Here is a 13576-nt window from a genome sequence, read left to right on the forward strand (position 1 = left end):
CCCAATTTTAAACCCCTTCTGACAAAGCAAAGGTGCGAGAGGGAGTGGGAAGGAACCAGAGCAGCGGCTTGGTTTCTGGGTTCAAGATCTGGATGCCCCAGGGCACTGTCCTCACCCCACAGAGGCCATGGGGCAGGAGAACCACGCAGGGGTGCTCCCGGGGGGACAATGTGTCCACCTGGCCACTGGGAGGGAAGGGGTGGTGCTGGCAGGGGGTCCAGCAGGCATGGAGATAACACAGCCCTGGAAGGAGCAGAGAGATTTCCTCTGCCTCCCTGAGAAACGTTTCCTCCCACCACAATTATTGCCAAAGGGCTGGAGAGCTCCAGCATGATTGTCTGCAGGCGGTGCCAGTGCTTGTGAGGGACCTAAAATAGGACATCGGAGAATGCACATCAGAGAATTCACCACACTAAAATATCTCTGCCCTGGAAACACTTGTGGGAAGGCTGGGTTTTGGGTGGGATTGTTTTTTCTTTCAAGGATGTGATCAAAATCAGATGGAATGAAGCAGAACCGAGAGTAGGCACAGGCTGGAACTGTTATCAGAGCCTGAGCACTGGGGTTTTCCTGCTGAGGATGCCAGCAAAGAGCCAGGGCAAAGGGCACCAGGCCAAGTCAGCTGGTTTGGGGCCACAAGAGGCTGTGCTGGCTACCCTGGGCAGGGCCACCAGGGCAGGGCTGCTGGGGAGCTGCAGGAGGCAAGTTCCTGCATCCAGAGGAACTCAAGCACTTCTCCCTTTCCCTTTCATGTTATAACGACTGCCATTTATGAAGATGACTTTTGAACTTTTTTGACTTTTTTGCTCCCTGAATAGTGACGTGATGGATTCCCCCTGCATCAGGTGTTGGTGGGGTGGCGGTGCACCCTGCGGCTCCTGCTCCATGGCAGGGAGGCCCTGGCCCATGGCCCCTCTTGCTCCTGGCTGGTGCTGCCTGGGGTTGCCCAAGGTGGCCCCAAAGAGCACAATAAGAGGGGAGAGATCAGTCTTGGCAGCACCAAGCATGTATCCAGGACACTTTCACCATCCAGGAGGGATTGCTCCGTTGTGCACCCCTCCTGCAGCACCAGAGCCTCGTGCCCTACAGAGCGGGTTTGCATCACCTGGGGCTTTGCTCCCAAAGACCCCTGTGGGGATACAGCAGGGGCAGCATGGGTGTGGCACAGGCTGGGGTCTGGCACCATTTGGGGCAGTATTGGTGGGGAATGTGCCACACTCTGTGACTCAGGTGGTCTGAAAACTGCAAGCAAGGAGGAGAGTGGCTGCCAGAACCTCAGCCCTGACCCCATCTGCGTGGTCCCACCTTGGGGCAGGAGTGGCTGGTGCATGCCCCAGCCCTGGCCAGGCTGAGGATGACCAGAAGCAGCCAAAGGACCTGCAGCAGCTGAGGAACAGCAACAAGCATCCAAAGGCAGAACCTCTGCCTGGGCTTCTCCCCCAGCTGGACCACAGAGCTGAGTCCCACCTGTGGGGGATTTGGGGAAAAGCCCACCCAAGCTCTCACCCATCTCCCCTACTAGTAGCTGTGGTCCTTGGGGTGCAGATACAGAGGCAGGAGGGTCTGGATGGCAATGGAGCACGGCTGGGGACAGGGCTTGGAGCAGACCAGAGTGGGGACACCCAGCAAGGGTCCTCTGTGCACCAGGCAGAGGGGTCTAGAGAGAAACCAGCTCACGCTGAAGCCAAACTGGCATAACTGGTCACGTGTGCTCATAGGGGTGATCCAGCCACCATGTGCCATGGGGGCATCGGGGCAGAGCAGGCCATGTGGCGTAGATGCCCCCAGCTCAGGCCCCAGGGGGTCCCAGAAATGCCCAGTGCCAGCAGCACCCACAGCACAGTGTGAGAGGGGGATGAGCCAGCACCGGGCACTGGTCCTTGTGTCCTGGAGAGCTTGGGCAGCTTCCCAGCCCCCGTCTGGGTGCCCTGTGTCTGCTTCAGCAGCATGGGGGTGGCAGAAATCCCCCTGAAGTCCATTCTGACACCTTTCCAAGGAAAAAGAAGCCAGGAGTGAGAGGCCATCCACATCATCCTGATGCCTCGCCTACCCACACGCAGCCCGTGGAAGCGAGACGTGGTTGCAGACAAGCCAGGTCAGCCGTATTTATTGAGAACGTTTGTGGAGGGGTTAAAAATATTTCCACTAGCTCTATAAGAATTTATAAACCTATACTCTTCGTATACTTTAATAAATGCATCTATGACTGTCATGCAAAGGTAGGTACTTCTGTAAGAAAATAGCAAGATAAAAAAAGGAAAGCGCTAACACAGCCTGCAGGTCCCTGCTCACGGGGCGGTGACAGAGGGAGCCCTCAGGCTGCAGCCCATGCGGGGACACGGGTGGTACCCACCAGGCACTGTCCCCAGCAGCCTGGGACACCTCCAACCACACCGTGGGGGCTCAAACCCACCCTGAGAGGGTGGCCAGGGCCCTGACAGGGAGGGAACATGGCCCTGTGCCCCAGTTGTGTCCCCATCCCTCAGCCTGGCCGTCCCCTTCAGCCTTTCCTCACTGCCTGCGGGGAAGCAGGGAGCTGGGGGGGCTCCCCTGGGGCCAGCTCTCTGCCTGCAAGCAGCACAGGCAGGGACGTCTTGGGGAGGGGGGCACGGGGACACAAGAGACAAGCGAGCGGCACCAGGGGCCGAAATGGCAGCGAGGGACGATGCTCTTGCTAAGGGCAGGGATGGCGATTATTGCTCTATAGGGCCAACGTCAGGGGGAGGGGGGAAGGTCTCTGCTCACGGGGATTTAGGGTTCACGGGATTTTCTACAGGGACAGCGATGCCCCAAGGCTCCTTGTGCATCGACTGGGGATACTCCTGTTGGACGATGCTCACTGGGGAGAGAGAACGTGCCCAGGACATGGGGCTGGGCACCATCAAGCTTCAGGCCCTTCTCCGCTGGCACAGAGGTGCCACAGGCCCAAGTGGTGTCTGTCCCTCCAGCCCCTCAGTGCCCCGCTGTCCCCCTGCGGTCACATTTTCCCTTCTGTTCCCAAGGTGGGAACCAGCAGTGGGACGGCCCCTGTTTTGTAGGGCTGGGACTGTCCCCTCCTTTCATCCTCTTTTACACTGAGCAGGCAGCCCTAGGTGACACAGGGACAAGAGCCACAAGGCGGGGAGCTGGGTGGTGGCGGCCTCCTGGGAGACACCCGGGGCTGGGGCAACAGAGGGGGAACCGAAGCACTGGGGACAAAGCTGCACCAGGGGGTGCAGGGGTGGCCGGGACAGGGTTTGGGGGACCCCTGGGCTGGGCACCCTGCCCCCTCGCGGTGCCCAGGTCCATAAGGCGATACCGCAGCAGCTTAAGGTGAGAGGTGTTGTTGGTACCGAGTCTCGCAGCTTGGCTGGGATGGAGCGTGATGTAAACATCTCTGATCCGCGTGGCACACGGCCGGAGGACGAGGAGGAGGGGGCTAGTGGGAGTCCTTCATCTGCTTCTGGATCTTCTGCAGCATCTCCTGCATGCGCCGCAGCTGGGACAGAGCAAAGGGGTGACAACCAGGGAGGTGGCACCTCCCTGGGCTTCCCCCAGCCACATCACCTCCCCTGCACACAGATTTGGGTCGAGCATCCCAAGCAGGTCCGGATCATCAAGAGATGTGTTTTGGGGAGAAAACCTCTGATTCCCCTCAAATGCTTCCCCAGCTCACCTGCAGGATGTACCCTGCTGGGTCTGGGGGCAGAGCAGGGGGACAGCAGGATGCTCGGGGGGCCCTGTGCTCACCTCCTCGTCCTTCTCCCGGATGAGCTTCTCCGTCTCCGAATCGGGCACCGGGGGGATGACAGGGATGGGGAAATCTGTCCCGCTCTCCCGCGTCAGTTTGCTGTGGGGCAGAGAGAGGAGATGAGGTTGTTCCTATCCCCACCTCCAAAACCGAGCCCTCCTCCCCCAACTCAGAAAATATCTCCCAGACCCATACAAGAGCTGGGGCCAACCAAAGGGGACGGTGCTGGCCCCCTGGTGTCCCCCAGCCCCTGAAGACAGCCGGGCTGTGCCACAGCCCCTGCTCCCAGCAGCGCTGCGCTGCTTTCCCAGAGCATCATCCGGGAAAGGCACTTGTGGTACAGCGCATCCTGCCCGCGGCCACCCCATCGCAGCGGGCTGGATCGATGGTTTCTCCCATGGCAAGGACACGGGGAGGGACCAGCTCTGGTGGCTGGGTCCCTGCGGCAGCCACGCGCTGCCCCAGCAGGTGACCACGTGGCTGTGACACCGCTGCCGCTCGCAGCAGTCACGCGTGTCACCTCGTGCCCGCGGTGCGGGGACATGCAGGAGCGGTGCTGGCTGTGGCAGAGCTGATGTGTGGGGAGGTTGCCCCTGGCGCTGGGGTAGTGCAGGCATGCAAAGGCAGGGGATGGTTTCTGGTTGAGTTTTGCTCTGTTTGGGAGATCCCCGCCCGTGCTCCTGACAGTGGCAGGGGGAATTTTGGAGCCGCAGGGATGGTGGTGAGCTCCAGCTCCAGCCCCAGCAGTGAGATGAGGTTGGAGCTGGCACCAGGCATGGGCCAAGCGGCTTCACCAGCCCTGGGCACCCACCTGAGGGACCTTCTTAAAACAGGCACCCAGCTGCCTCCCACACCCCGAGCTAGCATCACCCCAGTTTGGGGTTGCCTCCCTTTGGCTGGGAAAGCTGGGTGCCACCAGATGGGGACACAGTGGGGCTGTGGCAAACACGAGTGCCTGCAGACCCCTTGGGCACTGCTGGAGGTGGGTGCTTAGGTGACAGTGCCGGGCAGGGTCCCTGCAACCCCACCATGCCTGGGTGAGGTGGGTGGCCCCAGTGACACAGATCTGCAGGGGAACTGCATCCTCCCAGTGCTGTGGGCACTGCCAGCACCATGCCCCTGCCATGGGAAGCTTGACAGTGGGCAACTAGATGCTGATCTGGGCAATGGGCAGGTGGTCTGGGGCTGGCTGTCCCCAGGAGCCCCCCAGGTACTTTTCCTGCAGGGCCCTTGCAGGCACAGAAGGACCAAGACAGCATTGGGTACCAGCAAGCACTTTATAGAGGGGCCAGGGGACGCAGGCAGCGGTGGCAGCAGGGGACGAGCACGTCCCTGGCTCAGTCTGCAGAGCAGTCGGCGCAGCACAGCCGCAGCGTGGAGGGCTGCCTCCTTCTCCCACAGCATGCATGGAGAGATGAGCTTAGGGCACCCATTGTCACCGCCAGCCATCCCCGACTGCCACCCGTGACCACCCCCCCAGCCAAGGACAAGCCACCCGCCAAGCCCCCGCACTGCGCCGGAGAGGGCTCTGCAGCCAGCTCCGTGGGGCATCTGCTTTTTGGGGTCACCCCTGGAATTCTGGGGATTCTGAAGGGGATGCAAGTACCACGAGTCTGGTGGGCATTGAGGGCAGAGCCTTGGCACCAGCTGCTTGCTCTGCTCTGGCCCCAGAGCCCGTGGGGACAAAGGGTCCCCACCAACCCCTCCAGCCAGCAAGGAAAGGGCCACCCCAATGCCACCCCAGGGAGAAGAGAGGCTGCCCCATCCCTCCCCACAGCCCAGCCCCACTGCCAGCCCCGTACTTGCGGTTTCTCTCCTTCACCACCATGCGGGTCATGCTCTGGATGCACTGCGTGCGGTAGTTCTCGTAGTGTGTCTCCCGCGTCACGTCCTTCAGGTCCTGCATGTGTGTCCTCACCAGCATGGTGCGCAGCTTCACGAAGTCGCAGTGGGACGGGTTCTCCACTGCAGGGGAGCCGGGGGTCAGGGGGCCCCACCAGCCCCCCCCCTCCCCAAACCCCCCAGCGTGGGGACCACAGCACGGAGAAGGGGTGCGCGATGGTTGGACTGTGCCCTTAGGCACATGCTCTAAAATTTTGGGCACACCTGTGCGGTGCCAGGAGTTGGACTTGATGATCCTTACGGGTCCATTCCAACTCGGGATATTCTATGATTCTATGACTCTGTGTCCCCGTCCCTGCAGGGACAGGTCCCCCCATGCCGTTACCTTCCACGATGCCCCAGGGGTAGAGGCGCCCGCGGACGCGCCGGCCCTTGGCCTCCACGACCGTGTTGCTGCCGATGACAGCGAAGGGGATGCTCTCCTGCAGGAGGATGGCGAGGGTTATAGCAGGGCTCGGTCCAAATTCCCCCACCCACATCTCCCCAGCCGTATCCAGCACAGCTCTGCCAAGATGCCCCGGAGCCCTGGCTGTGGGGTGGCGGAGCTCGCAGCAGGGTTTCTCCATCCCACTGAGCTGCAGCTGGCAGCAGCTCAGGGAGGTGTCCAGCCCCGTGCGATACATCCCAAACCTACTGTGCCTGGCACCAGGGACTGTGTGCTCCCCACGGCCCTGGGGCTGCAGGGGCCCAACCCACCTTCAGTGCCTGGTCCTGCAGCTTGAACTCCTCATCCTCATCTGAGTCACACTCGGGGAACTGGTAGATGCGGATCCCATAGTGGTCGATCTCCTCACGGATCTGCGCACACAGCCCGGGTGAGGACTGGTCTCTGCCCCTTGGAAAGGGGGTGAGGAAGCGCCACGGGCAGGGCACACACCCGGTGTCCCCCAGGGACCCAGCAAACCTTTCCCCCACAGGAGGAGGGCAGGATGTCACGGACACCCCTACCCCCCCCAGAGAGACAGGACCCTGGGGACCATCAGTACTGGGGGTCACGGGGGATGCTCCACCACAAAGCCCAGGCAGGGGATGGGAAGGACCACCAGGCAAGAGGGGACCACAGCCCCCGGATGTGAGGGGACAGCCCCAGGCAGGATCAGCTCCCCCTCACCTTGTTCTTCATGCGCTCCACCTCAGAGGGTGTCAGGGTGTCCGCCTTGGCCAGCACAGGCACGATGTTCACCCGCTGGTGCAGGGCTCGCATGAACTCCACGTCCAGGGGCCGGAGGCTGCAGGGGAGCTCTGTGAGCCCCCAGTCCCTTCTCTGACCCCCTGGTGCTGCTCAGAGCCCCAGGTGGGCAGGGAAGGGGGGGTGATGCTCCTACCCATGGCCGAAGGGCGAGATGAAGTAGATGCAGCAGTGGACGCGGTTGTCCTGGATGTTTTTCCGGTTCAGGCCACTCTCATCACGGAAATACTGCTCGAACTGCTGGTCGATGTAGTCAGCCACCGGCTTCCAGCTGGGAGAACAGGAGGGCTGGCAGCAGGGGTAACCACTGGAGCCCCCATGGGCTTTCCCCAGTCCCAACCCCAACATCCCTGGGCCCAACACCTCTTCCAGGGCTCAGCATCCCGAGGATGGGGACTGCACAAACCACAGCACCGTGGGGCGTCCCTGCCTCGGAGCCGCTCACACCCACAGCAGCGCTCCCTGTCCCCAGGGCCACCCCAGCACACCCACGTCCCTCTCCCCGCACCACTCGGTGTTGTTGACGGCGTCCCCAAAGCCTGGCGTGTCCACAATGGTCAGGCGCAGCTTGACGCCCTTCTCCTCAATGTCCACCACGTGCTTGGTGATCTCCACTGTCTGCGTGATGCGCTCTGTGAGGGCAGGAGAAACGGGAATGGTGCAGGCACCCCAGGTGAGGGTCAGGGACGAGCAGGATGCACTCATCTCCGCACACGATGGGCACAGCCGTGGTGGCACCACGCTCACCCTTCCCCAGTGGCCATGCCATCACCTCCTGTGACAGCATCTGTCCAGCACCAAGCAGGGCACCCACCCACCCCAGCTTAGCCCCAGCCTGCAGCCACTGCTCTCCCTGTGCTAGAACAGAGCCTGGGGTCACATCCAAGCCCTGGGGGCACAGGATGCCTCCCAGCTCCCAGTGTCCCCACGCTCCTGGTCACCTTGTCCTCCAAACCCAAGCACTTCACTGCCCACAGCTGCTTTTAGCTTTTGAACTCAGAAGCCAACAGGAGCCCTCCTTCTGTGAACACAGCCAGGGCAGCGTGAGGGTGAGGAAGGTGGGCTGCCGGAGCATCACCTCAGGAGTATTTTCAGCTCCCTGCACCTCTGTGTGACTCCACAGCCCCGCCACTGTGTGTTTTAATAACCCTTTACCCCCAGCCCCCCTGCACGCCCCGTGTCTCTGCATCCCCACGCCCCAGGGATGCTCTCATCGCTCTGCGTGTGTGCGGCTGCGTGTGTTCATTTAGGCTGAAAATTGCTCCTGGCAACCCAAACAAACCCAATAACCCCCCCGGACTGCGGGGATCTGGACCTTTCGGGCTATTTTTAATTAGCGTGGCCACCGCAGCTGAAGTGGAGCCGTCCACGTGGCACTGTGTCCCGGACCCCGACTGTCCCCAGCCCAACAAGCCAGGCTTTGTTCCCCCTCTGCTTTGCAGCCCAGGACAAAGCCTGGTGGGGGGGGCACCGTGCTGGGGGGCCCCGCTGCCTTGGCAAAACATCGCGCCTGCTTCTGCCTTTGGGGAAGCCCAGAAGGGACAAACGCGGGTGTGAGGGACCGGAGGAGCCCAGCTGGGTGCAGAGAGGAGCTGCCAGCCCCTGGGGGTGGGGCACAGATGGAGATGTCCCTCCAAACCCACCCGCATCCCCTCCCCGCAGCAATCGGGGTGTTCACAGCTGCTGCCCGGTGCCCGGTGTGGGCTGTCCTTACCTTCAGCATTCAGGAACTTGCGGTCCCTGTACATGTCCGTCAGGAAGAGGCTGTTGACGAGGGTGGATTTCCCCAGCCCAGACTCCCCTGGGGCAATGGGGAGCAGTGAGGGGACGCCCAGGTCACCATCCCCACACCAGCCACCGCGCCAGGCCCCTACCTGCCACCATGAGCGTGAAGTCGAAGCCCTTCTTCACCGACTTGCGATGGACCTGGTTGGGGAGCGTGGCAAACCCCACGTACTCCTTGTCGTCCTGCAGGGAGAGGGGACGTGGAACAGGGGACGCTGCTTTCCCCACCGGGGCTGTGCCCCCCCAGGCAATCCAAGGGGTCCCCTTGGGCTCACTGGGCAGGCACATCCTCTGGGGACAAAAAGACACCCCTTTGTCCCCCCCTCCCAGCCCGCCCACACCCCAGGGACCCACCGCACGCACCTCGGAGGAGTCGTAGGGGTCCAGCTGCCCCCAGGGGCTGCGCGGCCGGGAGGGGCTGGGCGGCGGGGGGGCCGTGATGAGCTGCTGGGCATCCAGGGGCCGAGGACGAGAGAAGGGCCGCGCGTCCCTGTCATCGGCGGGCTCCTCGGCGGGGACCCTGCCACAGAGGGGGTGGCCGGGCTCCCGCCTGCCCTCGAGGGGCTCCACTTTGCGGGGGGTGTCGGTGGGGGGGCAGTCCCGGAGGAACTGGGTGAGCTCGGCCTCCTCCGAGTCCTCCTTCAGGAAGCGCTTGATCTGGGGGGGAAAAGGGGTGAGGAAGGAGGGGACGCCCACAGCGGCACCGCTCAGCATCGGGACCCCCAAACCTCCACAGCCAGCCTCATGCACCCCCAAGGCAGGGGCAGGGGGAAACCTTGGGAAAAAAAAGAAGAGGGGGACAACAGTGGCAGCCCCAGGACAGGCGTGGGGGGAGCATGGGGACAGCAGGGTCCGTGCACCCCGCGGCATGGGCGCTTACAGCTTGTTGCATGGGGAGGTCGGACGGCTCCTGGCGCTCCGGGGGGCAGGGATGGGGACTGTCCCCCCTGGCCCTGCGGGGGGGCTGGGCACCCCCACGCTCCTTGGGGTCTTCTGGGGTGGGCAGAGCCCCCGCATGCGCCATGGCCTGCAGGGAGCATGGGGAAGGAAGGAGGGGGGGGAGAAGAGAGATGAGAGGCAACAGCCACGGAGCTGGGGGGCAAACAGGGGTCTGCTCGTGGGCTCCCCATGGAAACTGCCTTGGGAATCCCAACCCACAGAGGGACTCCCAGACTGGGGGCAGGGCTGAGCCCCCACCCTGCACAGTGGCACCGAGGTGAGAGCCCGCCATGGGGACACGCGTGTCCCCCTGCACCCCGTGTCCCTGTGGAGGGCGGCTGTGCTGGAGGCCAGGCGAGAGGTGCCGGGTGAGCGGGCTGGAAACGAGGTCACGCTGCTGCTCTGCCCGGCACCCCCACGGCCACCAGGATGGGGGATGGCAGTGCCAGGCTGGTGGCACCGTATGTCTCCCCCTCATCCCCCTCCCTGTCCCCGTCCCCGTCCCCAGCAGGTCAATAGCACTCGCCAGGTCCCTGGCACCGCAGCATCCTCCCCTTGTCAGTGTGCTCAGCACACCCTGCCCAGCTGGGGACAGGTGACCACTGCCACCGAGCATTTCCAGCCCCACTGCCCCAGCTCTGTCCCATGGGGCTGCAACCCTTTGGGGCCCAGCCCCCCACACCCCAGCACAGGGAAGCTCCATAAAGCTGGATTGCATCCTCCCTGCAGTGTGTCCCTGGGGACATCGGCTGTGGTACGTCCTCCAGCCCCCCTCCAGCTGGGTGTGGGGCTCCCCCCGTGTCCCCCACCCATGTCTGCCCCCTCTCCCCCAATGCTCCCCCCGTACCTCCTGCAGAGGCTGCAGCTCAGGGCCGGTGGCCATGGCCGAGCCGGTGTCACCGCGGCTGGGAGATGCTGCGAGTGGCACCAGCTGCACCGAGGCTCAGAGAGGGCCAGGAGCACATTAGCATAACTCCACCCTGCGCAGGCACCGGGGCACCCAGGCACAGCCCTCCTGGGTGCGGTGGGGCAGCGGCAGGGTGGGGGGCACAAGAGGGGAGCCTCCAGGCACAGGGAGCTGAGTGAGCCCAGCTCCTGGCCAGCTACGGAGCAGGAGAGCAGCTCTGGGAGGTGTCAGGGACCAGCGAAGCATCACTGGCCAGGGAGGGGACAGGCAGACAGGGGGAAATGGGGCTGCCTGAGCCCCCCAGGCCTTGGGCTAAGCACGCAGCTTGGAGGACGTTCATCCCAAGAGAAACAGCTCCATCCCCAGAGAAACACGGCTCAGCTGCCGCTGTTCAACCTCAAGGGTTAACCAAAGCATTAACGGCCCATGGAGGAGCCCGAGGCAGCAGCCGAGCTGTCAGTGCTGGGGGGTCTCCCCCATCAGCCCAACGGTGATTCGCCTTGATGCATGTCAAGATGCATCGAAGCAGCTCAGGCGCGGAGCCGGGCAGGCTTCACTTGCCTGAGCTACCCAGGGAAGTGCTAAAAAGCCCCAGAGCGCTGCCCTGTGCCACGGAGGGAGCTGGGAGATGAAGCGCGAGGGGCCAACAGAGGCTGATGGTCCTGTGCTGGGCCCCAGCACCCCATAACCCATAAATCCAGCACGGGCTCTCAGGCTGAGCCCTGGCAGCGCACACAGCCCCAGTGCCGCTGCTCCCTGACTGTCCCACGCTGGCGCCCACCTGCAAGCTGGGATTTATGTGTGCCGTGTCCCGTAAGCGGATTACACACCCCGCTGCACATGCGAGCCGCTGCCGGCTGCCCTGTCCCCGCCTGTCACCCTGCATCACACCATCCCGCACGGTGACAGCTCGAGGGTGCCACGGGGTGAGGTTGGCGGGGCACTGGGGCAGCGCAGCCTGAGCTGCAGAGCCACCGATGGCATCTCCACGCCTGGTTGCTCCCCGCAGCCTCCCCCAGCTGCTGCAGGGAGGCTTCGCACCCAGGACGTGGGTGAGGGCTGCCAGGGCACCTGCAGCATCCCCAGCCCCATGTCCCCAGGGGCAGCACTGCACCCTGTCCCCACGGGGGTGGGAAGAAGTGTCCCAGCCAGGTGCTGTCCCCACAGCTGTGCCCCACCTGAAGGTGACACCCCGATGTGCCACCCACGGCGCTGCACACCCCACAGCCGGGTGTCTAAGGCAGACAGGGCCACAGATGCCCTCATCCCCACCACGTGCCACCCCCCCCGCTCCCCAGCATCCACGTCCCCTGGTTCTCCCCACGCACTGCACTGCAGCGAGAGGCTTCCCCTCCCCGTAACCACCCCCCACCAAAGCCCGGTTTTCCGAGGAGCAGCCCGGGGGGCTCGGCTGTCCCAGCGTCCCTTCCCTGGGGCAGCCAGCACCTGGGCTGCTCATGCTGCGACCTGCCTGCTGCCGCCCTCTTGTAATCGGAGTTTCTCGCTCCCAGCTCCCACCCCATCAGTGCCGTCCCTGTTGGGAAACCAAGTCCCCGAGCTGCGTCGCTCAGCCTGAGCAGCCTGGGAAGGCTGTGGGGGAGCAGAAAACACATGTTGCTGGGACCTGCAGGGCTGGAGCACCCCTGAATGTGTGTGGGGGAACCATGGGCGAGGAGCAGGTTGCTGGGCACCCTACAAACAGGGCGCAGGGTCAGGCGTGGTACCAGGCCTGGGCAGGGTGGCCATGCACACAAGAGCAGAGCTTCCCAACGCGCCCCTCGGTGCGGGAGCTGCAGCCCCTTCCCTTCGGGGCACTTTTTAGGAGCAGGTTGAGTTACTTGAGGGGGGGCCCAGGCTGACAGCGTGCACGGCAGCACCCCGGGTGCCGCAGCCTGGAAGTGACAGCGGGGCCTGCCCGGACTGGAATGGGGGCAGCGTTTCGACGCGTGCCATTAACCACGGGAACAGCCACCACGGCCCCGAGCAAACGAGATGGTTCGGGGCACTGAGAGCCTAACGCGGCTCCGACACAGGCCGGGGACAGGGGTGTCCCTTGGCTCCATCCATCCCCAAAGCCGATTCGGGGGCTTCTGGGGACGGCGCTCCCCCAGGAGCGGTGCCGCCACGCTCTGCCGGCCGCCCTCTCGGCTGCTTTCGCCGTGTCCCGCTCCCAGGAATGCGCCGCTCCCGTTCCCACGGCGGCCGCTCGGGAAGGACGGGGCGGATCGGTCCCACCGGGGGTCCCTCCGTGGGCACCGCGACCCCCTGGGGACCCCGCGGGGGGGATGCGCGGGGCCGGGGCGCAGGACGGGGCGCGGCGGGGGCCGGGGCCGGGGCCGGGCGGGCTCTTGGCGGCTCCGCACCTCGCCGGGACCCCGCTCCGAGCGGCCCCGCGGGAGGGCCCGGCCCGGCCGGCAGCGCCGCGGGCACCGCAACCGCGAGCGGCTGCCGGGAACCGGCCGAAGGCCCCGGTAAGGGAGGGGGGAGCACAGAGCCAGCCGCTGCCCCCCCCGTCCCTTACGGCGGTGCCCGGGATGGGGGCCGCAGATGGGGGGCGCAGGTGCCGCTTCCCGGGGATGGGGTAGGAACGGGGCGCCCCGATGCCACGGTGTGGGGGGCGATGTGCAGCTTCCCCCCCCCTCCCTCCGTGCCTCCGGTCCCGGGCAGGTGCGGCCGCGCTGTGCCCCCCCCGGCCCCGCTGCGGCACCGGCGCTCCCAGCCCGCTCCGCCCCCGCGGCGCCGTCACCTTCACGGAGGGCACCGGCAGCGGGCAGGCGGCCCCGTGCGGCCCCCTCCCTGTCCCCGGCCCCGGCCCCGGCCCCCCCCGGCCTTACCATGGCTACCGGGCGCCGTCCGGGAGCGGCGGCTGCCGAGCGGCACGGCCGGGCCCCGCCGCCGGGATGAGCAGAAATAGCAGCGGCGGGGGCGGGGCGGGGCGGGGCGGCACCGGGCACCGCCACCGGCACTGCCACCGGCATCGGCATCGGCACCGGCATCGGCACCGGCACCGGCACCGGCATCAGGGCCAGTGTTCGGCACCGGGACCGGCACCAGCGTCAGCATCGGGCACCGGAAAACGGGCACTGGCAGCACCAGCAGCAGCACTGGGCACCGGCACCGGCAT

At 65.0% G+C, this 13576-nt stretch overlaps 1 protein-coding gene across 2 annotated transcripts; it reads right to left on the reverse strand.

Annotated features, from left to right (window-relative positions):
• Window positions 1-2080: 2080 nt before the first annotated feature.
• On the reverse strand, window positions 2081-13576 carry SEPTIN4 (septin-4). Of its 2 annotated transcripts, XM_027446002.3 has the most exons (12): window positions 13287-13487; window positions 8970-9263; window positions 8696-8789; window positions 8536-8622; window positions 7330-7453; window positions 6958-7092; window positions 6744-6861; window positions 6329-6430; window positions 5958-6054; window positions 5533-5695; window positions 3730-3829; window positions 2081-3478 (listed from the first exon to the last, which is right to left on the reverse strand). In XM_027446002.3, exons 1-12 carry the CDS (start codon window positions 13470-13472, stop codon window positions 3419-3421), a joined length of 1560 nt encoding a protein of 519 aa, XP_027301803.3. In that variant the 5' UTR covers window positions 13473-13487; the 3' UTR covers window positions 2081-3418. The 2 variants fall into 2 exon arrangements, with proteins under 2 accessions (XP_027301803.3, XP_071882286.1); XM_072026185.1 differs by lacking the exons at window positions 2081-3478; window positions 3730-3829 and adding an exon at window positions 4876-5119 and having other exon boundaries at window positions 13287-13576.

Source organism: Anas platyrhynchos, chromosome 20, assembly GCF_047663525.1.
Source record: "Anas platyrhynchos isolate ZD024472 breed Pekin duck chromosome 20, IASCAAS_PekinDuck_T2T, whole genome shotgun sequence".
NCBI classification, from domain to species: domain Eukaryota; kingdom Metazoa; phylum Chordata; class Aves; order Anseriformes; family Anatidae; genus Anas; species Anas platyrhynchos.